Consider the following 27,889-nt stretch of genomic DNA (forward strand, 5'->3'; position numbering starts at 1 on the left):
TGGTGAGGTCGAGCCCCGCATTGGGCTCTGCACTGACAGGGAGGAACCTGCTTGGGATTCTCTCTCTCTCTCTCTGCCCCTCTCCTGCTTGTGTGCACACACGCTCTTTCTCTCCCTTGAATGTAACACACACACACACACACACACACACACAAATCCGTCATTCTACGGTTCAGGAGAAATGGGCTTTATGGAGCTCAAATCAGGGTGTCAGCAGAGCCGAGTTCCTTCCAGAGGCGCTAGGGGAGAATCCGTCCCTTGCCCTTCTTCAGCTCCTAGAGGCCGCCCACACTCCTTGGCTTGTGGCTCCGTTCTCTGAAGTCTGTTGTCACACCTCCTCTCTCCCCACCCCTCCCTGCTTCTTTCTTGTTCGGCCCCATGCAGGATTACATTGGGCACGCCCATGGGGTGTAGGATAATCCCCTCGTCTGGAGACCCTTCACCACATCTGCAAAACTTCTTGTGCTTATAGGATAAACTATTCATAGGTTCTGGGGATTAGGCCATGGACATCTTGGTGGGGGAGCACTACTCAGCTTACTACAGAGCCCAACAAACTTTTCAGATGGAATGACAATATCAGGGGATCATTAGGTGCAGTTTCTTCAAGCATTGCTAAAAGTGGGCTTTGCATTTCCCCTGGATTGAAAACGGAAGTGCTTCATATGTAAAAACGACGTGGCCAGGGCACCTGGGTGGCTCAGTCAGTTGAGCATCTGACTGCGGCTTAGGTCACGGTCTCGCAGTTTGTGAGTTCGAGCCCCGCGTCGGGCTCTGTGCTGACAGCTCGGAGCCTGGAGCCTGCTTCGGATTCCGGGTCTCCCTCTCTCTGCCCCTTCCCCACTCATGCTCTGTCTCTGTCTCTGAAAAATGAATAAACATTTAAAAAAAAAAAAAGTGACGTGGCCCACGGATCCTGGGTGTAGAAACACACCAGAATTGGTCGTACTCTGTGGGAGAAAAGTCAGTCAGTGGTCTGGGCCAGGAGAAGTCCCAGGTCTGTGACACTTGTAGGAGAGGCCCTGGTTACCTGGATGGTCCCGGCAGCCTGAGGCACTTCCGTCACTTGGTTGTATTCATGCCCCTCCAACTGATCCTGGCCCTCGAGGACAGGCGGCTGTGGGCCCCGAGTTGCCCACGGGACCTTTGCATTTACGCATATAATTTCACTACAGGGAAAACTTAGCTGAAGACGTCAATTTATATTATTTATCCTTGCCTGATTTCTTATTCTGAACACGGTTCTCCCTAGAATCTCATTTGGGCTGGTTAGGCATTTAAAACCCCCAGAAGAAAGTGTTTCTGCCTGGATTCATTTCCATTTTCCATCCTCGCAGAGTGTTCATAAAGGCCTTGGCTTGTCTTATACAACTGGCAAAGAAAGGCCGACCTTTGTGTCTGTGTTCTGTGGTGAACAGAACTTCCAACGATGACGCGTTTAGGGTCCAGGGAGGAGCTCTCTGCAGGGCGATGGCTGTTCCTTCTTTTCGTGGAGCCTTAAGAGGTAGGCTGCCGATAGGCTCACAGCTGGCGAGAGGAAGCGTCATCAGGATTAGAGACGAGATCTGATTGCTAACTAGCAAGGGAGAAAGGCTGGGGTGCATACGTGATCGCCATTTCATGCCCAGGTAGGGAATGACCCTGAGTCCACGCATGTGGTAGTCCTCTGGTGCATAGTAAGCACAAGGCCAGGATGGCTTTGGGGTCAAGAGCCCAGACTCGAGTTCTAACTCAGGCTCCACCACTTAATTGCTCAATGACCTTAAGCAAAGTTTGTTCCCGCACACGTAAAAATGGGGATCACGACTGAACTTGCCTTATAGGCTTGTTGCAGGATTGATCGAATTAGTCCAAGTAAAGAGTTTAGAGCTCTTAGTTGCTAATAAGGGTGAGAGGCTTTAGGACTTAGTTGATCTTTCCACTGGGAAGAGCAAAAAATAAATTACAAATGGATTAAATGGAAAAAACAATACAAACATAAAAGAAGTTGAAAAGACCACGTATATAATAAAAAAACCATAAAGTAAAATATTGGTAAATTGGAATATACAGTAGTGGATTTACAGTACTTTAGGTTCAAAAACAGTATAAAGAAAAGGTAAATGATAAGCTGGAAGTTTGCAATGTGTTTGAGAGCGAAAGAATATCCTTCATATATTAAAAAGTCTAAAAACACTGAATGCATACATCAAGAGAAAATCTATCAAGTAATACATATAAAAGGAAGTTCTGTTTTTCTCTTACAAAGATTGCAAAGAAATCATAGTGAAATCTGTAATATTTAGTGTTGGTTAGCAAACAAGAAAACGTGCTGTTAATGGAAGTGTGTTGGTTTAATTTTTTTGGAGGCAATTTGAAAATATGTTCCAAGTATCATTCCACATCCAGAAACTTAGAAGATATATGAGAAATAACACAGCATTATCTCTAAAAAGTGTTAAGGTGATAACCCAAATTCCCAACCAGAGGGTAATGCTTAAAATTATCTAGTTCTTGGATGGGATAGCTTCCAAGTGTATTTACTGACCTTAAACCTCAGAAAGCTAAGGGGCCCAAACGGGAACACAAAGACATACCTAGTACACGCTCAAATTTGGAAAAATACATGGGTAGGTATATCCATATTAAAAAGCATGGGGAAAAAAAACATCAAAAAGGAAAAAATCATATTAACAGTAATGATCTCGGAATGGGAATTCTTTTTATCCCAAAATGGTTTTCTGTATTTCACAAATTTTCTGTAACTTCTTCAAAAGGGGGGAAAAAAGTGATATTGGAGAGCTTTCATTGATCGATGTCCTCTGTCTTGGCCAGTCCACTGGTTCGGGTCCGCTTTCCTCCACAGAGATTCCAGACCTCAGGTCTTCGAGGCAGGCATAATAATGCACTCTGCTAGGTCACCTGGGGTCATCTCACTGTAAAAACACGCCTGCCTCGGGGCTTCCCGGGGAAATCTGATGGCAGGTGGCCTGTGCACGCGGACCGCTGCGTGGTCAGCGCGCTGCGGCCCGCGCGCAGCCGCACTACAAGCGTCCCGTCCCCGCGGCGTGTGAGCGCCGGAACCCAAGCGGGCCCGTTTCCCACGTCACTTCGGGGCTCTCCGCCCCGGGGAGACAGGCCAGAACCGTGCCTCGAATGCCCTTTGGTGTCATCAGGTGGCTAACCTCCGGCCACAGCGCGCCCCCCACTCCAAGCTGCCAACTTTCCAGGTGTATCTTCCTTTATGTACCCCTTTTCCAGGGGCTCCTGCATCATCAATGGGAAGCCGTGCAGTTTACGAACCACCTCGACCCCTGGTTCCCAACACAGCTGAAAAGATGACGTTTCGGGCAAAGTGGCGGTAAAAGTCAAGATATTTAACCCTCACACTCCAGCCAGGGACCTTTCTAGGGACACCCCGTAACTTGATCAAGCCCAGAAGGGGCAAAAAGTGCACCTCGAGCCAGCCAGGAGTCGAACCTAGAATCTTCTGATCCGTAGTCAGACGCGTTATCCATTGCGCCACTGGCCCTGTAGCAGCCCAACCCTCCCTGTGATGTAGATCACCCCTTGCGCAGCTTCCACAGGTTCCCCAGCCCTGGCGCAGCATTTCCGCCCCCGGGGACGCGGCGCCCGCCCACGGCTCTCACCGCGCCTCCTTTCTCTAGCAAGCGCCCTCCGCCAATCCACAGCCGCAACGTCACGGCGCTCTGCGGCGCGCTCCAATCCGCGCGCCGTACAGCTTCTCTAGCGGGCGCGGGCGTGCGCACAAGTTTGTCCGCGGCCGCCTCCCGTCCGCTCGGGTCGAATGGGGCGGGGAAAGGGGTGGGGCGAGCCGGGCGCTGCGGCCGCGGAGCTGGGTGAACGGTAGCGCCGTGGAAGAGGCGGCGGCGCGGGGCGGAGCGGGCGGAAAGAGGAAGAAGGAGCTAGTGGTGCACGATGGCGGCGACGACCTACGAGCGGCTGAAGCTGTGAGTCCCGCGGACCGAAGGGGCCTGAGGGGTGGCGGGCGGGGCGGCAGGTGCGAGTCGCCGCCTCGGGCAGGGCTCCGGAGTCCCGGGGCTGCGGGCCGGGTGTGGGAGCCCCTGGCACCCCTCGCCTTCCCTGCCCGGCGCGGCCCGTCCTGGAGCTTGTAGCTTGCGGCCGCCCGAAGGCCCCGCTGGAGTCGCCACAGGCCCGGGAGCCCGAGGATGACAGTCTCGCCGGCCTTTCTTCGCCCCGCTCGGCCTCAGCGCCCACGGCGGGAGGGCGAAGCTGCAGACCGGCTTCCAGCGAGCCCGGGTCGGCGTTGTGATGGCGACAAGCTCGGGGCGTGCTGCACCCCACCCACTTTGTTTGTTGGAGAGGTGGCGGCCAAATTTATCTTTATCGCTTAGTAGAGGAAGAGAGAAGTTTTTTGTGTTGTTGTTTTTTTCTTGTTTAATGGACCCATGACAGCACGTTAGGGTCCACACGCAAATGGACAAACCTTTAACTGGGCATCAAAGCCCGCCTGACCAGCCTTCGGGATGCAGGAAAAAAAGAACCGTCAAATACTCTTGAGATCCTAAAGGGTTTACCTGGTTTCAGCTATTATGCAACTCAAGCACGAAGCAGGTTAAGTTCGTGTTGACAGCCAAAGGCTGTTCTCGAGAATTTTGGCAGTGCAGGTGGACTTTTCCGTAAAGCCAAGTTCTTGAGGCTTTGAGAAATAGGCTCTGGTTGTTAAGGTTGTAAATTAAGTGTTTGTAGGTTCTTTTGGCTTGTCCTGGATAAATAAAAACACATTTCCCTTAGCATTACCGTGAGCTCTTTGGTTCTCTTGCGTCTGAATAACTTTCTTCTACTTTGTGCTTCATGCTTTCCCTCTAGACTGAAAGTCCACTTATCCTAGTGTGAGAATGTCCTTGGCCTCAGAAGCTAATGCCATTTTGAGGAAGCTTACCTATCCCAAAATGAGTTAAAATACCTTGGGACTTAGGCAGAGGTATCACATTTCCTTTGGAGGGATAGGAAGACATCCAAATGTGGTTTGGGCACTTCCTCTGCTCCCTGGAACCTCAAACTCACATAACTTTCTGGAAGGTTCAATTTAAAGTTAGGGATACAAAAGTGGGAGTGAGGTCATCTACTCGACGTGAGGTATTTTGCAGAAAAGGTGATTCCTTTCTCCTCAGCCCGCTCCCTTTGCCCCTTTTGTGTACTGTAATTCTCTTTGAAAACCTCAGCTGCACACTTCCCTCCACATTCTCCTTGCCAGGTTTCCTTATTCTCTCACAGTTGCCCCTTTGCAAGGTGATCACCTTGCTGGTGAATGAATCCAGCGAAATGTCTGAAATGTCTTTGACTCCGGTACCGGCTGGGCGGGTGTCACGTGTTCTCGGCTGGCTAACTAGGCTATTGTTGACTATCTGAAAGTCACTAAAGGTTTAATATGATCCTACGGCAGGTCTCAAATGTGTTCAAGCAATAGGGAGCCTTGGCTTGTTGCAGCTCAGGGTTAGGTCAGGGAATGCAGTTGAGTTTGTGGCAAAGATTGAATGGGACGGAGAACTGGAGAACTCTGATGATTGCTTATGTGTTGTCAAGGAGGCACTAAAGTCACCAGTACGATCTTTTAAAAAAAAAAAAAAAAGGCTCTATATCCATAAAAGAGAAAGGAAATTTGGCCCTTAAGTGGTGGGGATGGTGCTTTTGTATTGATTTTTATAGAAGTGGAAACTATGAATTTGAGTGAAAAAGTAAATCTGGGGTTATGTGAAAGTCACTCCTTGGTTTGTTGGACCTCAACATTATACCTCCCTCCCCCGCAACAAAAGTTTTGAGCGCTTGTGTCAGTGTGAGGCCACCATTTTGTGTGTGTGTGTTTTTTGCATTTCTTACCAAGAAGTTCGTGAGTTGGAGTCTTTGCTCTTAATCCTTCTTTTTGGCCCTTTCTGCTCCAAGGCATGCTGTTCAGGGTTTTTAAATGTGGCCTCTGACCTAAGGGATGGTTTTTTTAGATGCATTTGGGAGTGGCAGTAGTTTCTGACCCATGTAAGAATTAGTAGAACATAATAGCCATTTTTATTTAAAAATTATTTTAATTTTTTTAATGTTTATTTATTAAAAATTTTTTTTTCATGTTTATTTTCGAGACAGAGAGAGACAGAGCGTGAACAGGGGAGGGGCAGAGAGAGAGGGAGACACAGAATCCGAAGCAGGCTCCAGGCTCTGAGCTGTCAGCACGGAGCCCGACGCGGGGCTCGAACTCACAGACCCATGAGATCATGACCTGAGCTGAAGTCGGACACTTAACCGACAGAGCCACCCAGGAGCCCCTAATGTTTATTTATTTTTCAGAGAGTGAGAGAACACAAGCAGGGGAGGGGACAGAAAGAGGGAGGCACAGAATCCGAGGCAGGCTCCAGGCTCCAAGCTGTCAGCACAGAGCTGGACGCAGGGCTTGAACCCATGAACAGTGAGATCATGACCTGAGCCGAAGTCGCAGGCTTAACCGACTGAGCCACCCAGGCATCCCAGACATAATAGCCATTTTTAAAAACATACCTATAGATGTTTCAAGAAAGATCCATACAAGAGGTGGTTTGATTATTTATTACAAAACTGCTGTTACTGTTCAGTCTGTTACAGTATTGAAGTGCTGAGGATTTTAAATAATAATTTGTTCTGCAAGTATCTCACCCGTTTGCAGTCTGTCTCTGTCCTGCTGTGACGTTCACCTTGCCCTGGTTTTGTCCTCTGCTCCCCTGCTTACAGTCTCCAGTTCCACCTTGCCTATAGGGCTGAGCCCACATTTCCTAGTCATCTGGGTCTGGTCTCTTCCCAAGCTGTCCCTTAACCTTATGTCCCCTAATGGCCCAATGCATTTTTCCCCCTTCCAGCACACTTGGCCACCCTCGTTTAGCCTCAGGGTTGGGCTCGTTTATTTGGATCCTTCTACCCAAATGCCTTCTTCCTCTCTCCCCTCTTTCCATGCCGATCACATCCATGGGCCCATGGTAGGGCTGAGAGATGGCAGACGGTGTTAGTCAGAAGAGACTGAGAATCAAATGCTGACCTTGTTCCCATGCTCTATGTGATGGCCACGTTACTTAATCTCTGGATCAGTTTTTCATCTGTCAGATGAGCACAGAACTACCTCACAGGATTGTCAGAAAGACTGAAAGAGTGTAAATGTAATTAACGGAGACTCACTTTCTCCAAGAAGGCTTTCCCCGCGTCTTCCCCTTCACGGAGCTCCCATGACAGTCTGCTGTCATGGAGACCGGACGCCAAATGTGCATCTGGTTTGCACCTTCTACCTGTTAGGATTGACAAGCGGTATATTGTGATCTCACGGACGGGAGGGCTGGAAGTAGCATAAGTCTGTCGCGCTGTTTGAACCTCTCACTGCCACCTGGAAATGATGAAATCACTATAGTGCATATTCTTTGTTGCAAATAGGTAGAACATATTAGAAATGCCTTAACGTTGATTCTTGGCTAGTCCTCGGTACCAAGCAGAAAGCCTTGTGCAGAGAGACCCTCCTTGAATCACCTGAGTACATGAACTTGGCAGTGTAGAGCGTACATGTAAGAGTAGACGTACGATGTAAGAGGGAGACGTCACCAGCATTCAAAAAGAACCCAGCCTGGGGTAATTTTGGGATGTGTTCTGTTGAAGTAGCAGCAGCTGAGGTCGTTCCGTGTATAGGATTGTCTTTCCAGTGCCTCTGAAGTCATAGGTTGATGTGTATCCTCTGTCATCGTTGGAGATGGAGATCATTGCCCTTGGCGAGCCATGCCACGGCAGAACTGGCCGTGGAACGCAGCAGGCCCAGAGTCCAGAGATCTTTCCATTACACTGCATTATTCAAATTACCTTTTTTTCTTATCAGATTGCTCTCGCTTTAGTCCTTGGATGTGCCTGGTACAGAAGCGAGTCACTTAGGTTTGAAAACAGCTGACGTGTCCATTTGGATTTTTAATATAGAAAACAGAATGTTGATACATTCAGAATTTAAAATTCTTTTTTTAAATGTTATTATTTAAAACAATTTTTTTTAATGTTTATTTGCGAGAGAGAGAGAGAGAGAGAGAGAGAGCAAGCGGGGAAGGGACAAAGAGAGAGAGGGAGGTACAGAATTCAAAGCAGGCTCCAAGTTCTGAACTGTCAGCATAGAGCCCAACGCGGGGCTCAGACCCACAAACCGTGAGATCATGACCTGAGCCGAAGTTGGACACCCAACCGGCTGATCACCCAGGTGCCCCTTTTAATGTTATTTTTGAGAGAGAGAGAGAGACAGAGAGAGAGAGAGCGAGCGCAAGCCAGGGAGGAGCAGAGAGAGCAGGGGGCAGAGGATCTGAAGCAGGCTCCGTGCTGACAGCAGAGAGCTGGATGTGGGGCTTGAATTCTTGAACTGTGAGATCATGACCTGAGCCAAATTCGGGTACCCTTGACCTGAGCCAGATTAGGACCCTTAACCGACTGAGCCATCCAGGCACCCCTAAAATTCTTTTAAAACATCCAGGCCATTCTAAATAATCTACCTTGTGACTCCTTTTTCTTTTCAAGTTACTGGTGTGAGCATGAGTAACGTCGAACAATGAAAAATGTGAAATTACGACATGATTACAACAGAAATCCACTCTTGGAAACGTTTAAGGCACTTCCTGCCCCCCCCCCCCCCCCCCCCCCCCCCCCCCCCCCCCCCCCCCCCCCCCCCCCCCCCCCCCCCCCCCCCCCCCCCCCCCCCCCCCGCCCTTTAAGAGGTCAACTGAAACAGGTGTAAAACAGGAAATCCTTTAGAAAGTGAATTCGGCTGCCGCTTGCCTCTGGAGAAACACTGTTGCCTTGGTTAGCGGGTCCCCTTTCTTCTGAAAAGTTGGCCACGGTTGTGAGGTCAGTGGGGCAGATGTGATGCAACCCTGAACAGATATGAACCAAGCTGCACGGCGACGAAGACACAGGCGGTCTGCGCGATACAAGGAACCATCAGCATATTCACACATCTTTTTGTAAGGAGGGATGGAGGGAAGGGAAGGTTATAAATTTGGGCACGGGTAAGCGGAGTTTCTTTCCAAGGTATTAGTTGGGTCGGGGTTCAGGCTAGAGTGTCTAAGTTAGTGCTAGGCTGCGTCAGATCACTTGCTGCTTGTTTTAACTGCGTATTCCAGAGCCTCACAGCGAGCCTACTGAGTGAAAACTCTCTGAATGTGGGGTCTGGGAATCTGCGTGTTTAACTGGCTGTCCCGGTGGTTCTTATGCACACTACAGGGCATTTTGGGGCCGTGTGAAGCAGAGTGAGAACTAAAGCATACCGGTTGGTGAGTAGAACAGCATTCTTTGGGAGGCTTGGGGCCCTGGAAGATTTTGCTGTAGATCAGAGCTTTGCAGTAGATTAGAGCTTCAGATTAGGCGGCAGTTAGACCTGGGCCTGTGAAGGAGTCCAGTTTGGGGAGATAATGGGTTTTAGGATGTGCAGAAAATAGGAGGGACCTCAAGGTTCTGAGGAAGAAGATGGAACTAAAATGAATTAGCTTCCCGGAAATGTCAACTCTTTGGGATCGTGTTGGGCTCCTGGGTTGTCTGGGATGAACCTGGGTTCTAAGAGAGGTCCTGAGCAGTGGCTCAGTGAGGAGGAAACCCCGGGGCCCAAAGGGCAGATGGATGAGGGGCGGCGGGAACACCTTCTGGGTGTATGTGTAGTGGGCTCAGAGGACCGACCCTCTTTACTGTCTGAGTTCTTACTTCTTGCCAGCCAGATCTAGGAAAATGTTACTCCTGTATGTTTGGAACGAGAGATGGGGTAATTTTGATTGTGAGGGTTTTGATTTCTTTATCTAAGATTGTTGAGAATATGTTTTTTTGCTACAGTGTTGTGACATGACAGTTGACATGCTTCTGCGCAAGTGGAAACGTTATTTTAAATTGTGCTCAAACATACGTAGGATTTATCGTCTTAGCCATTTGTGGGTGTACACGGGTCAGTGGCATTCACGTCGCCCAACCGTTCCAGCCACCCATCTCCAGAAGTCTTCATCTTGCAAACCTAAAGCTCTGCACTCATTAAACAGCTCTCCATTCCTCCTCCCCTGGGCTGTGGCAGCCACCATTCTACTTGGTATGTGTGTGAGTTTGGCCCCTGTAAGTACGGCGGAGTCGTCCAGTGTTTGTCCCTTTGCGACTGGCTTATTTCCACTTGGCGTAACGTACCCAGCGTTCCTCCATGTTATAGTATGTGTCAGAATTTCCTTTCTGAGGCTCAGCAACACTCCATTTTATGTATCTGCTACGTTTTGCTTCCCACTCATCCGTGGACGGACGCTGGGGTTGCTTCCACCTCTTTGGCTGTTACGAATACTACTACTGGGAGCATGGGTGTGTAAATATCTCTGCGAGACCTTGCTTTCAGCCCCTTTGACTGCACACCCAGCAGTGGAATTGCCGGGTCATAAGATACTTCTCTTTTTAATCTTTCCGAGAGATCGCCGTGCTGTTTTCCCACAGTGGCCACACCGCTTCATGTTCCCACCAGCAGCGCACACTGTTCCAGTTTCTCGACATCCTCACCGACGCTTGTTTTGTTTCTCGTCCTAGCTGTCGTAATGGGTGTGAGGTCAGCAACTGGTAATCTTTTGGAAGTGGGTTAATTTTGCCCTCTGGTTGTGACAGGATTTTGAAAAGGTTCGTCGTTGCCTGGAAATGTCACTGTTACGGGGGGGGGGGAAAGGGGGATGTTTTCAGACACGAGAAAATCATATTGCCAACTCAAAAAAAAAAAAATTTTGTGTTTATATTATAATTAAATCTGTTGCTTTTAAAATTTGACAAGGGTAGTTTTTAAAAAACACTCTTAAGAGCTCGTGAATCCCAGTTGGCTATAAGATTAAATGCATTTCTATTAAGTATAATAGAATTGCCTTCGTTGAGTTCAGCTTGTAGTCCTCTGAATTTTCTTTTTTATCTCATATGTGGGCAGCAATCTATGAAAGCAAAACGGTCAGCCAAATGAAAGTAGTCAAAAGAGGAAGTAATTATTATTTATAAAGTATTCTGCTTTTTCGATGTATCTTCCAGAATACGTATTCTCTTACTAGGGAGCAGAACTCAGGGTGGAAAGAACCGAGGTAGTTGCCTTGTTCAGTTAGAGTTTTTGGTTCATGCCGGTGGGATCCGGACCACCTCACCAGACAGCGTATATCGGACCAGAGCAATTTTGAGTGTATGATATTACTGTGAACTTCAGACATCTCATACCATCAGCATAGTTAATGACCAGATAGCCTTCTTGGATGGAGTCTTCTGGCCTTGACTTGCAAAATCTAGTTCGTAGAAAAAGTAACGGGAGAGAGTTTAATGAAATGAGAGACTTCACAGCAATTGAGGGCCATTCTTTTGGCTGTAGAGAGAGGACCGTCTCCCAGATTTTCGGTTATCATGGAGTCTTCTGTCTCGGCGTCCATGTATTTATTAGCTTGAGAACTCAGTGTAGCCTGTCGACTGGTTAATTTTGAAAAGCTCCGGGCGAGATGGTCAGCGGCGACGCTTTGTGGACTTTCTGATCCGAGAGCCACCGCTTTTGCTCCTTCTTTGTCCTCCCGTTAGTGATACTGTGCCCTCCAATCCAGTTAACGTTTGACCTGTCAAGATCTTTCCTTAGCTAGGAGAAAGGAAAACAGTTTTTTAAATCCTTTCTACTTTCCCCCCCGAGCCAAAGAAAACATGAGTTAAGCACCATAGAAAAAACCCCAACCTGATGTAGGTATTTGCTGACTAATTATGTTATATTCTCTAAGAATACCGAGGGAGCTTCTGCTGTCTTCTTGTGCGAAATACCACGGGGAATGGACAAACAGAGTCCTTGTCTGCAGAGACTTGGTGGTCTGTTTGGTGGAACTCTAAAAGGAAAAATGATAACGAAACCGCGCACGTCAGCAAAAATTGCCCACCGGATGCTTTACTCCAGTGTTTCTGGTGGTTAGTGCTGGAGAGCCGCAGTTAATTTCACCAGCTTTTGAAATGAAATCCCTGGAGCATAAAACTTACCAAATACAATTTACTGGGTAAAGCTCAGATACTTCAGGTCAGCGTCAAGGCCAGTGAGAGAAGGGCGGGAAGAGGCAAAGAAGAGGAAGACAGCAGAGGAACGTGTAGACGTCTCTGAGTTGAGACGACACCTGCTGGGATCCTCGGTGGGGTTCTGAGTCCCCATGCATCCTTACTCTTGGAAATGCCCACCAGCTGGCGGTCACTGTTCATACCTTCATCGCTGCAGTTCGTATGCCGTTCTCAAGAACATTGTCCGAGCAGGCTGGTGGCAGCACCGGCGGCTTGGATTCTAGCAGCATCCTCCGAGAGGCAAGATCCAGCAACGGTCCGAGCACCCTTGGGCCAGAACTCTCTGTCTTGATCCACATAACTCTTATTTTTGTTTTTGCTATTTTAACACATTTTTAAACTTAAATTTTAATTTTAATATAATACCTGTCTATGGCTCAAAAGTAAACCAGACAGCGTATTTATCTAAGATAAATCTAAGAGCTTATCATAAAAAAGAGAGCACCCTTCTGCACTTCTAATTCCCACTGTCCCACAGACCTCGACTTTCAACGTTTTAATCTCTCTCTTTTGGTATTTTACTCCACATTTTTTTTTTCAAGATTTTATTTTGGGGATGGGGAGAGGCAGAGGGCAAGAGAGAACCTCAGGCAGGTTCCATGTCCAGTGGGGAGCCTGGTGGGGGGCTCGATCTCCAAACCCCAAGATCGTGACCTGAGCCAATCAGGAGTCAGACACTTAACCGATGGAGCCACCCAGGCGTCCCACATGACTTTTTTTTTTTTTTTTTCATGTGCCTGTTGCTAATTAATCCTCACTCCCTGTGACAGCAATAAGATTCCGCTCAAACACACTGGGTAACTATGAACTCAGTTTCTTCTCTGAGATTTACCTCTGGGAGCCCAGTACCCTCTGCTGTAATCTGTGGACTAGTTTTTCTTTAGGCCCGTTGCATAGCTGTTGTTCTGGACAATACCTTTGTTCAGAGAACTTCTTTTGCTTCTTTCCTGTTTTGGATTCTCAGTCTAACTCATTCCATTTTGGCGAAACAAACTTTCCCTTCTTTCTAAGAGTGAATGAAAGGAATCTTTTGAGATGTTGCACATCAAAATGTTTTCATTCTATCCTCATGCTTCTTCGACAGTGTGGGTGAGTATAGAATTCTCAGTCAGAAATTATTACCCTGTAGGATTTTATTTTATTTTTTTAATGTTTATTTATTTATGAGAGAGAGACAAAGTTGTGAGCAGGGGAGGGGCAGAGAGAGGAAGACACGGAATCCAAAGCAGGCTCCAGGCTCCGAGCTGTCAGCACAGAGCCCGACGCGGGGCTTGAACCCACGGAGTGTGAGATCATGACCTGAGCCGAAGGCGGACGTTTAACCGACTGAGCCACCCAGGCGCCCCCTTTTTTTTTTTTTTTTAATTTTTTTTTTTTTAATGTTTATTTATTTGTGAGAGAGAGACAAAGTGTGAGCAGGGGAGGGGCAGAGAGAGAGGACAGAATCTGAAGCAGGCTCCAGGCTCTGAGCCATCAGCACAGAGCCCATATCCTGTAGAATTTTATTTTAAAGACCTGCTGTTGAACAGTCCAGTGAGTGTGCTGTTGCTGGATAATCCAGTATTGTGGCTGTTGAATATTTCCATGCTTCTTTCTCTTAATTTTTTTTTTTTTCTGGTAACTTTTGGATTGTCTCTATGGTGTTTAGAAGTTTGATGCTTACTGTGCCTGTGTGTGTGTGTGTGTGTGTGTGTGTGTTTCTGTTTGGGGTTTATTTATTTATTTTTTTTCTTTGAAATATTTTCTTGCTTCTTTTTCTTGTGTGCTCTTTTGGAATTCCTGCTGTGAATGTACGTTGGATATCCTGGATCAGGCTCCTCTTTCTTTCCCCTTCCCTCCCCCCCACCTTCCTCCCCCTTCCTCCCTCACCCCCTTCTTCCTTCCTGTGCTTTCCTGTTTTATAGCTCTTATCTTTTTATTCTGTTCTCATGGAGAGTTCTTCAGTTTTATCTTCCAGCCTTTCTGCTGAATACTCAAATTATTATTTCTGCTCTCAGTCCAAGAATATGTTCTTGCTTTTTTTATTTTTGAATAACAATTTATTTGGGCTTTTCTTTCTTTTTTTTTTTTAATGTTTATTTATTCATTTTGAGAGAAAGAGCATGAACAGGGGAGGGGCAGAGAGAGGGAGAGAGAGCTCCAAACTGTCGGCGCAGAACCCGACGCAGGGCTCCAACTCATGAACCGTGCGTTCATGAACTGAGCCCAAGTCAAGAGTCGGATGCTTAACTGACTGAGCCACCCAGGTGCCCCTGTTCTCCCGTTCTGAACGTGCTTTTTTTGGGTCCCTCTGTCGTGAATGCGATGTCTTCTTTCTGAGGCTCTCGCCTATAAACGTGTTTTGAAGTTACAGTCTGTTCCCGGCAGAGTTTGTTTATCCAGTGTTACTTTTCTGTTTGTTTTGGACTCTGTCTTATGTGAGGGAAGCTTTTCCTAGTATCTGACGATCCTTGGTTGTCATTTCATGTTGAAGAAGGAAATTGATCGGAGGGTCTGCTTGTGGGTCAGGACATTTCAACTGGTGGCCTTCGCTGTAGAGTGATCGCACAGGAACTCAGCTCTTTGATGAAGCCACAGGTCGCAGCTGCTGGTCTGTGCTTTCGGGACAAGTTGATTTAGAGGGGGTGGCAAAGCTCCTGTGGGGGCTCAGGGAGAGGGGTGATGCGAACTGGTCCACCGGCTCTCTGGGAGTCTGACAGAGGAAGAGGGTTGGATGACGTTCCCAGTCTGTGGGTGGACCCTGTCCACGTCTCCTGGTTTCATCTGGCTGTCTCACCCTGGTCCTCAGCTGTGCCTGATGTGTGGAGGCCGGAGAGCATCTTCTGTTAACGGTTTAAGCATTCAGTCCCAGGGTCGGGGAGGGCAGGCGCCTGCCGTAGGTTTGGGTGGGGGTCTGAGTGCTTCTTACACCCCCTAGGAACCACCTCACCCCCACCCTAGTCCTCACTGCCTTTTCCTTCCGGCGCTTGAGGCTTTTCAGCATTCTGCTGCTGGAGTCCGCCTGCTTTGTTGGCTCTCGGCCCATAGGTGATTGGACCCTGCCGATTGGTGAGTCAGGCCATTTCCAAGCGCTGTCTGTCTTCCAGACCTGCATTTGAAGAGCTAGTGTCTGCCCCACGGCCTGCACCCACCTGTTGGTACCCCTTAGACTCCGTGTTCTCAAAGAATATCTGGGCTTTTTTTTTTTTTTAATTTTTTTTTTTAACGTTTATTTATTTTTGAGACAGAGAGAGACAGAACATGAATGGGGGAGGGTCAGAGAGAGAGGGAGACACAGAATCCGAAGCAGGCTCCAGGCTCTGAGCCGTCAGCCCAGAGCCCGACGCGGGGCTCGAACTCACGGACCGCGAGATCGTGACCTGGCTGAAGTCGGACGCTTAACCGACTGCGCCACCCAGGCGCCCCTATCTGGGCTTTTTTTAATGGAGGGTTTTCACTCTTGGAAATTCATTTCACTGTACTTCAGTTAAAGTTTTAATTTGTTGATCTCATTTCAGATGTGTCTGTCTAGACTGGAAATGTTATATATGATATTTTTCATATTCTTATAAAAATTGTCAAGTAGCAAGGTGTAACCAGCACTTCATGCTATCTTAAAGCCAACGTTGTCTTTTGTACTAAGAGCTTTTTTCTTGTTATAGACTCATATCTACAAATAAGAAAGACATTCATAATTTTTATTTTTATTCTCATTCTGTATTCTGGAATATTTGATAAATCAGAGGTCTGTTTTATGTGGTCTTCATATTTGGGGGTATATATTTAGTAGAATGTACTTTGATTCCAGCATCTACCTATCAAAGCTAAATTGTTCAGATGGGGTACATGTGGCAAAGATATCAGTACCTTCCGTTGTATTATGTCTTTAAGTGTGACTTGAATACCTTTTCTGGGCCTGTGTCACCATCCTGTCAAGAAAGTTTGCAGCTTTTCTCCCTTCCCTCTTAAGATGTTTTTGTTAATAGTAAAAAGTTGTCGTCTCTGTGAGTCAGCCCTTTTATTCTTTGCAAAGGTACTTCGCAAATGCCCGCTTAATTCTCCTGTTCTGTGAGGTAGTGAGGGTCAGCGTTTGCGTCCCCAGGCTGGATGAAGGGTTGATGTCGCGGGGCGGCGATGGGTGGGGGCAGGGGGCTGGCGGCCTTCACCCCAGGCGGAACAGTGACGACGGGAGTCACTGAGACCCACGTGGGCAGGACAGCAGAGGAGAGGCCGTCTGCCAGGAGGCGGTGGTGAGGGGCCATAGTTACAGGGCGACTTGGGGGCGTACGGGGATGTGTGGAACTTTCCCTTTTTCCGTGGCCTTAGGCACTGTGCCTGGTTGTAAGTAGCCCGTCGGTTACTGAGGGCCTACGGCTCTTTCCAGGTGGGTGGCTTCATAAACCTGTTTGCACCACCCGTCCGCCTTCCGCTGCTGGTCCCTGTGGGCCCTTTTGCCCCGTCAGGTGCCCCTTGCTCAAGCCTGTGGCCGGAAAGCAGCCCGGCCCGGACGGAGATGTCCTGTTGACAGAGATCCCTTGTCTTTGTTCACAGCCGCCAGGAGCGTTTTCACGTTTCATTTCATCCTCAGGAGGATTGATCATCTGCCCCGCATCCCCACCTTGGCCAAGTCACCCTAGATTTATTAATTTATTTTTTATAGCAGTTCCCTCTCAAATCACCGAATTACTTCCTTGCGCACTGATTGTCTCCCATTAGCACGTAGGCTCTGTGAGTCAGGGACTCTGGACTGGTACCCAGAACAAGGGCTGGCAGGAAGTGGACACTCGGAACTTGGCCAGCATTACGTCGCTGGTAGCGGGCAGGGTCAGGGGCAGAACCGCTGTATTTTTTTTTTTTTAATTTTTTTTTCAACGTTTTATTTATTTTTTTGGGACAGAGAGAGACAGAGCATGAACGGGGGAGGGGCAGAGAGAGAGGGAGACAGAATCAGAAGCGGGCTCCAGGCTCTGAGCCATCAGCCCAGAGCCCGACGCGGGGCTCGAACTCACGGACCGCGAGATCGTGACCCGAGCTGAAGTCGGACGCTTAACCGACTGCGCCACCCAGGCGCCCCAGAACCGCTGTATTTTTGACTGCAGATCTTGAGGCCTTTTCAGTGCGATGCTCCTAACACAGTGCTCTTCTAAAGTGTTGAAGGTAGTGTTTCGATCAGAGGCTTATGGTCAGTTATGTGAGTGCTGGTTTTTGATTTCCCATCCCGACGAGGCCTCCACGTGTGTGTTGACTGACCATGCTTCTGGGGGGTTGCTTTGCCACTACTGGGACGAGAACAAGTCACAGGTAGTTCACTTGATGGGGAGGCAGCATTGGCAACAGACTGCTCCTTATCGGTGCTGGAATCATTGTTTTAAAAGTTAAGACCACAGAGGAGAGATTCTTTGTTGTTCCTCAGATACTGGAGGTGGGACGGGAGGTCTCAGGATAGCGCCAGCAATTGTATGAAAGTACTTCACCGGGCTCTCTCAGGTCCTAAGCCTGTTTAAGCCTCAAAGAATGCGGTAGAACACCCATGCTGCACGGGCAATCACAGGGTTTAGTGGGTGGAGATTGGGGACTCTTAAGAGTGAGGCTCCGCAGAAAGGCATCTGCTTTGGAGACAGAACTTTCTTTGAAAGCTTTTTTTCTTCTTTTTCTAATGTTTATTTATTTTTGAGAGAGAGAGAGAGAGAGAGAGAGAGAGAGAGCAGGGGAGGGACAGAGAGAGAGGGAGGAGACACAGAATCTGAAGCAGGCTCCAGGCTCTGAGCTGTCAGCACAGAGCCCAATGCGGATTTCGAACTCGCGAACCGTGAGATCATGACCTGAGCCGAAGTCGGACGCTTAACCAACCGAGCCACCCAGGCGCCCCTCTTTGAAAGCTTTTATAAAGAAGTCTTGCTTTTGAGGTCTGTTTTTTTATTAATTTTTTTCCTATTTATTATTTTTACTCTGTTACCCACATCCTAGTCACTCGTGCTTGTGTAATACTTACCACACGGTTAGGTCTTCAGTAAAGTTCTTGAATTACTCTTAGAGGGCGACTTACATTTGCACAAAACATCTGCAGGTAACGACTGCTGTGTTGGTTTTGTTTGGTTTAGTTTCGATGATTTAAGACTAGGTGCCTACCCTGTGAGTAGATTGTCCGGAACTTTGTCATAGTCCTGTTGGTTGGTTTCAGGACTCTCACTTTTTTTTGGTTTTGTTTTTAATAGCTTTATTGGAAGTACAAAGTTTCCTGACATATAGAGTAAATTCCATATATTTCAGGAGTACAGTTTGATCCGTTTGGACGTATTTTTACACCCACAAAACCATCCCCAGTCTGAAGATAACGGACACCTCCCTCACCCTGGAAAGTTTTCCTCGTGCCGGCTCCGCCTTCCTTTCCCCCTCCTTACGAGGCAAACCCACAACTCCCCTGAGACCCAGCCACATTCCACCTCTAGGCGGTCACCCAGGAGAAACGGAGGGGAGGATACGTCTGCCTTAGACTTGTAGTAGGATGTTCATGGAACCTTTGTTAATATCCCAAACTGGAAGCAGCTCAGATGTCCACCGGCAAGTGAATGGGTAAAGAAGCTGTGATGTGTCCATCCACTGGAACGCTCTTCAGCATCAGGCCAAGGAAGGAACTGCTGTATTTCGTTTGAGTTCAAGACTGCCGTTTTTAAGGCCGATTTGTCTTCTTTGTTGCATTTTGCTTAATTTGTATTGAAATTGATTGATTTCCATTCCCTTAGCAACTCCCCCCCCCCCCACCATCCAATGGAGGAAACTAGCCTAATATTAAAAAGTTGGTTATAGATGAAGTATAAAAGGATGTAAGTTGTGTTTGGCTACTTAAAGGTTGAGAACTTGTAGTCAGTAATGGTCAGTACAGTTTCTGTAATCCCACATAGCTTTTTTTTTTATATATAAATTTTTTTTTTTTAATGTTTATTATTGAAAGTCAGAGAGAGTCAGAGCCGTGAGCAGGGGAGGGGCAGGGAGAGAGGGAGACACAGACTCCGAAGCAGGTTCCAGGCTCCAGGCTCCGAGCTGTCAGCACAGAGCCTGATGCGAGGCTCGAACTCACAAACCTCGAGATCATGACCTGAGCTGAAGTTGGATGCTTAACCGACTGAGCCACCCAGGCACCCCATTTAATGTTTATTTATTTTGAGAGAGGGAGCATGCGAACAGGGGAGATGCAGGGAGAGCGAGAGAGAGAATCACAGTCCAGTGTGGGGCGCAAACCCACAACCGCGAGATCATGACCTGAGTTGCTATCAAGAGTTAGATGCTTTACCAACTGAACCACTGAGGCATTTCTGTAATCCCACATAGTTTACACACCATCTGTATATGAGAGACGATGTCAGTGATGGTTGCATGCATTTGTATAAGATTTTTCATGGGCAGGGCAAGTGGAATAGAGGAAGTAGAATTTAAAAGGAAAGGAAAAGGGGTGCCTGGGTGGCTCAGTCGGTTAGGCATCTGGCTTTGGCTCAGGTTGGGATCTCACGGTTCACGGGTTCGAGCACAGAGCCCAGTGTCGGGCTCTGTGCTGACGGCTCAGAGCCTGGAGCCTGCTTCGGATTCTGTGTCCCCCTCTCTCTCTGCGCCTCCCCCACTCATGCTGTGTCTCTCTCTCTGTCAAAAATAAACATTAAAAAAAAATTTTTTAATGTGTTTCTTAGTATTTTTAGCTAATACGTCTTGCTTGCTAGGTGTCAGATGTAATTCTAAGTGCCTCTCACAGAAGCTCATTTTATCCTCACCCCAGTGTTGTTTGCTGTCTGATACGATCCCTATTTTATGAATAAGGGAACCGAAGAACAGAGGGTGAGTAACTTGCCTGAGGTCCCACGGCACACGGTCCGGTTCTGTAGACTGGTCCTGACTGCCATGCTACTTTCTGCACCGTGTTGGATATAATGAATTAGAATTTATTATGATTTTCTTGTGGGAGTCAAGCGGGGGTCCCCCCCCCCCACCCCACAAACCTCCTGAGCGTAATACACAAGGGAAAAGAGTTGCACCTTATGTGTGAGGACAGCACAACTGTTCTTCGGTAGCCGGGAAATCAGTGTGATGTCGGATGTAAGCACTGCTGAAATTCTTACAATAAGTAGCTTTTTAAAAAGTATTCCTATTTTTAGAAGTCTCCATTTTGTCTGGTTTAGGTACTTATGGCTTTACGTTTCTTTTTAGGCACATCACACCTGAAAAATTTTACGTGGAAGCTTGTGATGACGGGGCGGATGACGTACTTGTCATCGATCGCGTGTCCACAGAAGTCACCCTGTCAGGTATTTCACAGCCAGGGGCAGAGGTGGCCGGCAGGACTTTGTACCGAAGTTGCCGGTGTGGTCATTAAAGTAAACGCCGCAGGGGTGTGGCTCCCGGAGCTGCGGCGGCGGCATCTCACATTGTAACCCCTGCCACCTCGTTTGATTTTTATGCATTCATCTCGGGCTTCCTCCATTTCATGAAAAAGGAGGAATGGGCTTGAAAATTTTCCCATCTGTAAGGCTTTAAAAACATAATTATCTCTTGACCCGTTTCCTCTTCTGTGCTCTAACAGGATTGGTTTTGTTGGTGTCTTACTTCCTTTCTAGCTGTAAGATATAGGGTATTTGAGTGTAAGAAAGTTGTTTGAACATGAAGTGTGTCGAAATTTAACAGCTGCTTTTGATTTTGACAACATTCATGACTATGAGGATAATTCAATAAGTGGAAAATTATATATATATATATATACATATATATATGCCTAGATACGTGTCACTGACTAAAACTCACATTTTAGGCAAGTAGTGTTCCTAAGCTGTATCTGTCTACATCTTGTCTGTCTCTCCAGTTATATTTTGGTTTTGGTTCTCTGGGGTGTTGAAAACAATTTTTTTTCCCGATTGTATGGAACGCTGATTTCTGATTACGTGCGAAATAATTTTGGTGACTAACGTACCAGGTGGTATCACGTTTAGAAGGTCATATTTCAGTTGTTTCAATATTCACCTCTAGACAGAGTCCTCTGTATGTTTTTTAAGTATGATCTTTGAGTAACCAAAGAGTAAGCGTTCAGTAAACAGTATATATATATCCTTTGAGTGGAGAAAGTGAAATATGAAAATACAGAGGATAGTAAAGTATAAGAAGGAGATGGCCATAAATTTCTATTTCCTTGGTTACCTGGTTATTTGGATAAGTACCATCCATAGTTTTTCTTCGACCAGATGGAATTAGAGGTCTGTTTTCGCTTGATAATTTGGCATTACCTATATCTATTAGCTGGTAGCTGCTTTCTTGAGAGAGTGTGAGCAGGGGAGAGAGGCAGAGGGGGAGAGGGAGGGAGAGAGAGAGAGAGAGAGAGAGAGAGAGAGAGAGAGAATCTTAAGCAGGCTCCACAGTCAGCATGGAGCCCGATGTGGGGCTCGATCCCATGACCCTGGCATCATGACCTGAGCTAAAACCAAGAGTGAGATACACAACTGACTGAGCCAGCCAGTCTCCCTTCAATTATTTTTTTTTTCAACGTTTTTTTTTGTGTTTTTTTTTTTTTTTTTTTTTTAATTTTTGGGACAGAGAGAGACAGAGCATGAACGGGGGAGGGGCAGAGAGAGAGGGAGACACAGAATCGGAGACAGGCTCCAGGCTCCGAGCCATCGGCCCAGAGCCCGACGCGGGGCTCGAACTCACGGACCGCGAGATCGTGACCTGGCTGAAGTCGGACGCTTAACCGGCTGCGCCACCCAGACGCCCCTCCCTTCAATTATTTTTGACCTTTCAGTGACCTTTCTTTGTAGGTAGAGACCACAGACCCATTTGAAGGGTCAAAGCTGAAGGTCACGAATAGCTTGGACGTAGGAAGGACACCAAGCGGTCATCAGTAGACATGAGGAGATACTTGGACCTGAAGCCAGTGGTGATGAGGGGCTGACTCACTCACGCTCGCTCTGCTAGTTGTTTCCTGTTGTTTTGTTTTCTTTTTTTAACTTCTGGGAATCCAGACCATTGCCATGAAAAGAGGGGTTTGTTTGTTTTTTCCCTCCATGAAAAACTAACGTGTATTCTTGGGAATTACCTGTGTTATTGCTTTTGTACTCCAGTTAATGTGACTTGGAGCTCCATGAATCAATAGTACCTTAAGTTTATCAGATGATCTCCGTATATTCAGGATTTTCTCTAAGCTTTTCGGTGCACTGCCCCGTTTGTCACGTTTGGTCGTTGTGGCACTGCTGAGTAAATTGAATCACAGAGAAACAGAGGTGAATCTCAGACCTTATTCAGAATTACTTTGTTCAGGATAACGGGACGTGGATTGGCAGCGGTGTCTCAGAATGAGTTAGTTCTAGGATGGTAATTAAACTAGGACTGGGGGAAACATTGGGCAGCCCCCCCCCCCACGGCCGGCCCTGAAGGAAGCTGGGAACAGCTGTGTTTCCCTGTAGGCCTCGCCTCCTTTGTCCGCCCCTGAGGTGTGCGTCTGGCAGAGGGAAGAGAGGTGGATGTGGCAAAGTCAGTCCTTTGATGGGGAGGCCCGGCCTTCCCCGCTTCGGGGGCATTGTTCCCTAGACTTCTACAGGTGTGTTTTGTGAAACACCCAGGCTGAAAGTTGAATAATCATGAAATGAACCTTATCATCGAAGATGCTCTTTTACTAATAAGGGCGTTATTGGTAAAGTCACGGTTAATGGTGGTGCCTCCCTGTGCACCTGTGTTTCCTTCCTCTCTTGTCCCCTTGTCCCTTGGGTCTCGTCCACATTTGTAGAGGCGGACGGGCAGGTCTGTGCCTCCCATCAGTTTCATGTTGAGATTAAATTCAGGCCCCCCCCCCCCCCCCACCATTAACTTTCTAACTCTCTTAAATAGACAGGGACTTAAGTTTCTGGCAAGAGGTTGAATAAATTTGGTCGAAAAATGACCGTAGACGTATCCCACGATTTACCTGATGGGGATCCTGAAGCAGGTTACTTTGGGCACCTGACTCTAGACAGCAGAGGCCTTTACATGTCACATGGACGTAAGATTTCATATATTGCCAGCATGGAGGTCTAACACCGATGAAGGACTCCCGCTTCCTTAGCACAGATCATTGTGCTTAGGAATCCTTAGCACAGTATTGATTGTAAGGTAACTTCTGAAATCAGATTAAATTTCCTTTTCTATCAGTGAGCTTTTTCTATGTGATTTTTCTTTTTTTTTTCTTTTAAAGCCAAGAAAGACATTCCTCCTTCAGCTGTCACAAGACCAATATTTGGTATCCTGGGCACAATCCATCTGGTGGCAGGTAAGAACATAAGCTAAGACGGGCGGAGAAGGTAATTAAACTGACCCGGTAGGAGACGAAGGCACAGTCCCGTTGTGCTCTAGGCAATAATGTAGGTCAGGTATTTGTCATTAATTTCGAGAAGTGACATATTCCAAATGACAGGTGGTTACGTTTATCAGCCTGAGGTTCTGCTAAACAAAACAAAACAAAACAACCCACCGGTTTTGGTTTTGGTTTTATTTCAACTAGAGTTGAAATCCTTAGTCAACTAGACCTTTCCTCATAAATTCTAAGAGTACTTAAATAAACATTTTCAGGTGCTGATGGACCAGAGTATCCTATACCATCGGTCCCATCTCGAGGTTGAACATGACCTAGTGCATGTTGGAGAATATTACTTGGTTCTGAGTTACTAAGGAAAGTGATTTTGTTGATCTAAGTGTCGTTTCATTGAACTTAAAAAAAAAACTCCTATACTGTCAGGCAGCGTGCTAGAGGTTGAGTTAGAGAAGATGCTGGGCCCTTTTGTCCTGCAGTTTACAGTCTAGTGAGAGATGCATGTAAGTAGGGAATTACCACAGTACAGCGTGCCTGGTTCTGGGAGAGAGCTGTACAAGGAAGACTTCAGGAAGGGCACTTGTGGGTAGAGCCTTGAACAGAGCTTCAAAATTCATTTCATGGTAAAAGCTTAGTTTGTTTTATTTGCGGGAGGAGGAGGTGGCCAGGATCACGGCTGGGGTTCACGGTGCTGCGATGGCTTCTGAATTCTGGACGGTTCACCTTTGTGATGTTGCAGTGACTGATTATATTGCCCCAGTACGTTTCTCTGCCATTTATAATGACTTCGAGGAGATAAGGGTGGTATAGACGGGACGTTATCTATCCTGCTGTGGTCAGATCTCATGACCCATGATGTTTAGCTACGGACCGGGAAATGCATTAACAGAAGCCTCTATGCCTTGGGGATGGCGAGAGAGAGAAAGAAGTCTTTTACTCTCCATCTGTTAAGATCACTGCCTTTGCTTGTATTTTTTTGAGAAACAGTTTGACCTTTCAGTAGGAACTTTTCTAAATAATGGGCTGTTCTTTCTAGTCACAAATCATAAGGTCCCTTTTTAAAAAAGTATGGGCTTTTTTATCTGTATGGCACAGTGAGGTCTCGCCCTGCCAGCCTTTAGAGTTTAAACAGTAAGGAGTTAGGCTACTTTTGGCTTTAGAGTTGCCTATTTTATACTTCTGTGTGTTTGGCTCTGCTTTTTGCAGGTAATTATCTAATTGTCATTACCAAAAAGACAAAAATAGGTGAATTTTTCAATCATGTAATCTGGAAAGCAACAGATTTTGACGTCCTTTCTTATAAGAAGACAATGTTGCACTTAACTGATATTCAGGTAAGAACTGGACTCGCTTACTGATTGCAGAACCGGAAGCAGTACCATGGGGGGGGGGAGGGGAGGGGAGGGCAGAACAAAGGATTTTGATGGATTTCTGTTAAGCCTAATTATTTAAGCAGCGCAGAGAGCGAGGTTCCCCTACATACCTTTATACCTAGCCATAAAATATACTTTTTAAAAGTCCTTTGTATGTTTTCTTGGTCTTTTTTTTTTTTTTTACTGACTCAAGCTCTTAAATTATGACCTTTCATATGTATAGAAAAGGACAAACAGAAAACGAATCTCTGTCCAACAGCCAGATTTAACTTCATATCCTTTCTGCCAAGAAATAAAATATGAGATGCCTTTGAAGTTCCACTCACTCCATTTCATTCCCTCTTTGTCCGGAGAAAGCTTTCTTTGCTTTTAACACACATGAATAGAAGTGTGTGTGTATATGCCCAAACAGCCCCCCTTTGCGCGATTTCCGTATGCCCGGATTGCAGTTACTGTGGCGTAGGAATACGGCCCCCCAACAGCGCGGTATACATTTCAGTTACCTTGGTATATGAACGAACGAATTCGTCCGGCAAAGATGGGAGAGCAAAGAAACAAAAAACGGCAACTCTAGAGGTGAATTTCGGGTTGAACATAAGAGGGGTGGAGAGGATGTGGCTGACCCTGGTAACGCTGGCCCTTGAGGAGGCTCTCGGCGCTCGGCCAGAAGTCTTAGTGGACGTGAACTTCTCCATGTTCACGGGGAAGCTGTTGTGAAGAGAAGGTTGAGGATGACCCAGAGGAAGCGATGCCGGCGAGAAACTTCGCCCGGAAGGAACTCTCCGGGTGTCCCGTGACGTTGGGAGCGCAGGGATGAGGCGTGGGGAGCGGGCTCAGACTTGGAAAGGTGTAGGACGGTTGACCGGGGGTAGAGGAGAGACTCTGCATCATAGGTTTATGCGAAGAAGGTAAGCACCCTTCAAGCTACTCTTGATCAATGGTTTACAAGAAGGAAAACGTTTTTAATTTGCATCGTTTCTAATGTTTTAAGTTACAGGGTAACTAACTCACCGTGTTGTGGCCCTGAAGTTACTGTAACATTGTGTGTCCACTCTACTGGAAGTAAAACTAAAAAGTTAAAAATAAATAAAGTACAGTGTACTAAATAAATATTAGCTTCAATACTTTTTCATTTCCCTGTACATTTGTAACTTAGAGAAAGAGAGTTTTTAATGTTTTGGTAAAAAATTTTTAAAGCTCATATCACAATTACAATTTTTCTCATTGATTATTAAGATGGTTAAGGTGATCAACTTTAAGATCCCGTGGTCATTCACAGTCCCACCCTCTCATGCAAAATCAAGATCGCCTGTATTCATATTCAAACAGTATTTTTGCTTGAAGTCTTTTTTAAAAATTACATGAGTGGCATCACCCTGTTCTAGTTCTTGAAAATTACTTTTTTAAGTCAGTCCTATGTTTAGAGATTGACACTTACTGAGTGTTTGTCTTCTAACTGTGATTTTATTTACAGTGTTTACTTTTTCAAAATTTTAACTTGTATTTTTAGTCCCAAGATTACAAAAATATTGGCTTCCAAAAGAAAACGTAGGATCCTAAAACATGTGACACGCAACTCTCCCATAGTAGACGTTTCTAAAAATGAGCCCCAGCACTTGCTGCCTTGTTGACTAAATCAGACTGTAGGATATGCTCCTATACTGTAAACTTAAAATTTCTTTTTTACTAAATATGTTAATATATATTGACATATTCGTTTCCCGTAAGGCATGGTATTTAAGGCGATAAAAATGGTTGTATTTATTTAATAGCCCAATACCATTGACTTGAGCAATTTTTTCTTGTTGTTGTACTTGGTTGTCAGGCTGTGCAACTAATTTTCACATTGTTCACTGCATATAATTGGCTTATAACTTTTGTTCTTAAAAAAAAAAAAAAAAAAAAGGTGTGAGCCCAAATTAAAAATTCCGTAGTATGTAGGTTTGTAACATGCACATTAACGTGTTAATCGTTTGATAGTCCTCAAACACTACCAAACATCAGTTGTTTTATAAAACAAGGATAAAAATAAACGTCAAGCTGGAATATTCATTGGGAAAGCCAGCTAAAATAATTACCAGAAAGTAAAGATCAGTATTATTTTTACTGGACATTTCTTTTTCAAATCTTTGCATTAAAAGAATTTCATTCCCTTCCAGCCCAGTGAAGTTTCATAGGAGCGAGGACGGTATTATTCCCTTGTTATTTACTCGCTGTGTTATTTGGCCTCTCGTGAGTTTATGTTTTTCATTTGTCAGATGAGGGTAATAACACTAGCCCAGCTGGGGTGTTATGAAGAGGGAAGAATCTGTCTCCAAAAAGTCTGGCAGGAGGTCATAACCCGAGGCGGTGGTGTTGTGTTAAAATAACTTGTGCCCTTTAGAGTAAAGACTGAAGGATACCGAGGGCAGGAGTTCGACCCAGTCATCTAAGGTAACAACACCCTACGCTGTTTATCGAACTTCCTCCGTGTCAGGAAGTGGCCTCAGTCCTGGGGGACGGTGAGCATCGTCCTCCCTGCCAGTCCTTATGCCGGTGACGGTTAACAGGGCCGCACTTAATGTTTCTGGCAGATTCCCTTTCAAGTGTGAGACAGACTGATATATTTCTCCCTTTTGTTTATAGTTACAAGATAATAAAACTTTCCTAGCGATGTTAAGCCATGTGCTGAATGTGGATGGGTTTTACTTCTCAACGACATACGATTTGACCCACACCTTGCAGCGGCTGTCCAACACGAGCCCAGAATTCCAAGAAATGAGTCTTTTGGAAAGGGTAAGCTTTGTCTTCAGTTATTTTTACTTATTTTAGGGTTCTTAAAAATGTGTGTATTTTTATTTTTTGCGTTGTTTTCTTTTTTAAAAAATGTTTGAGAGAGAGAAAGTGAGCACAAGTGGGGGAGGGGCAGAGAGAGAGAGAGAGAGAAACTTCCAGCTAACAGTGCAGAGCCCCACAGAGGGCTAGGTCCCATGATCCTGGGATCGTGGCCTGAGCCGAAATCAAGAGCCAGATGCTCAGCCAGCTGAGTCACTCAGGTGCCCCTTGGGGTGGTTTTTTTTTTTTTTAAGGGGCATATCTCTATTTCATCCATAAAAATGTTTATCGATTTTTCTCAATCCTGGCTGTGTCAGGATCCTGTGTGGGGTTGAAAACCTACCACGTT

The 27,889-nt window shown here is 46.3% G+C and overlaps 1 protein-coding gene and 1 non-coding gene across 2 annotated transcripts in view; one reads left to right on the forward strand and one right to left on the reverse strand.

The window, feature by feature from the left end:
- Nucleotides 1-3,438: 3,438 nt before the first annotated feature.
- TRNAR-ACG lies at nt 3,439-3,511 on the reverse strand. The gene has a single exon. It is a non-coding gene; the product is annotated as a tRNA-Arg (tRNA).
- A 283-nt stretch (nt 3,512-3,794) lies between these two features.
- Nucleotides 3,795-27,889, forward strand: part of SACM1L (SAC1 like phosphatidylinositide phosphatase) — a 58,196-nt gene continuing 34,101 nt past the window's right edge. The window contains exons 1-5 of the mRNA XM_043587214.1: nt 3,795-3,950; nt 20,236-20,333; nt 23,240-23,314; nt 24,560-24,687; nt 27,352-27,501. Of these exons, the coding sequence (XP_043443149.1) occupies nt 3,919-3,950; nt 20,236-20,333; nt 23,240-23,314; nt 24,560-24,687; nt 27,352-27,501 (483 nt within the window). The 5' untranslated portion in view covers nt 3,795-3,918. The remainder of the gene's footprint in view (nt 3,951-20,235; nt 20,334-23,239; nt 23,315-24,559; nt 24,688-27,351; nt 27,502-27,889) is intronic.

The sequence above is a fragment of the Prionailurus bengalensis genome, chromosome A2 (genome assembly GCF_016509475.1).
Source record: "Prionailurus bengalensis isolate Pbe53 chromosome A2, Fcat_Pben_1.1_paternal_pri, whole genome shotgun sequence".
NCBI lineage: Eukaryota > Metazoa > Chordata > Mammalia > Carnivora > Felidae > Prionailurus > Prionailurus bengalensis.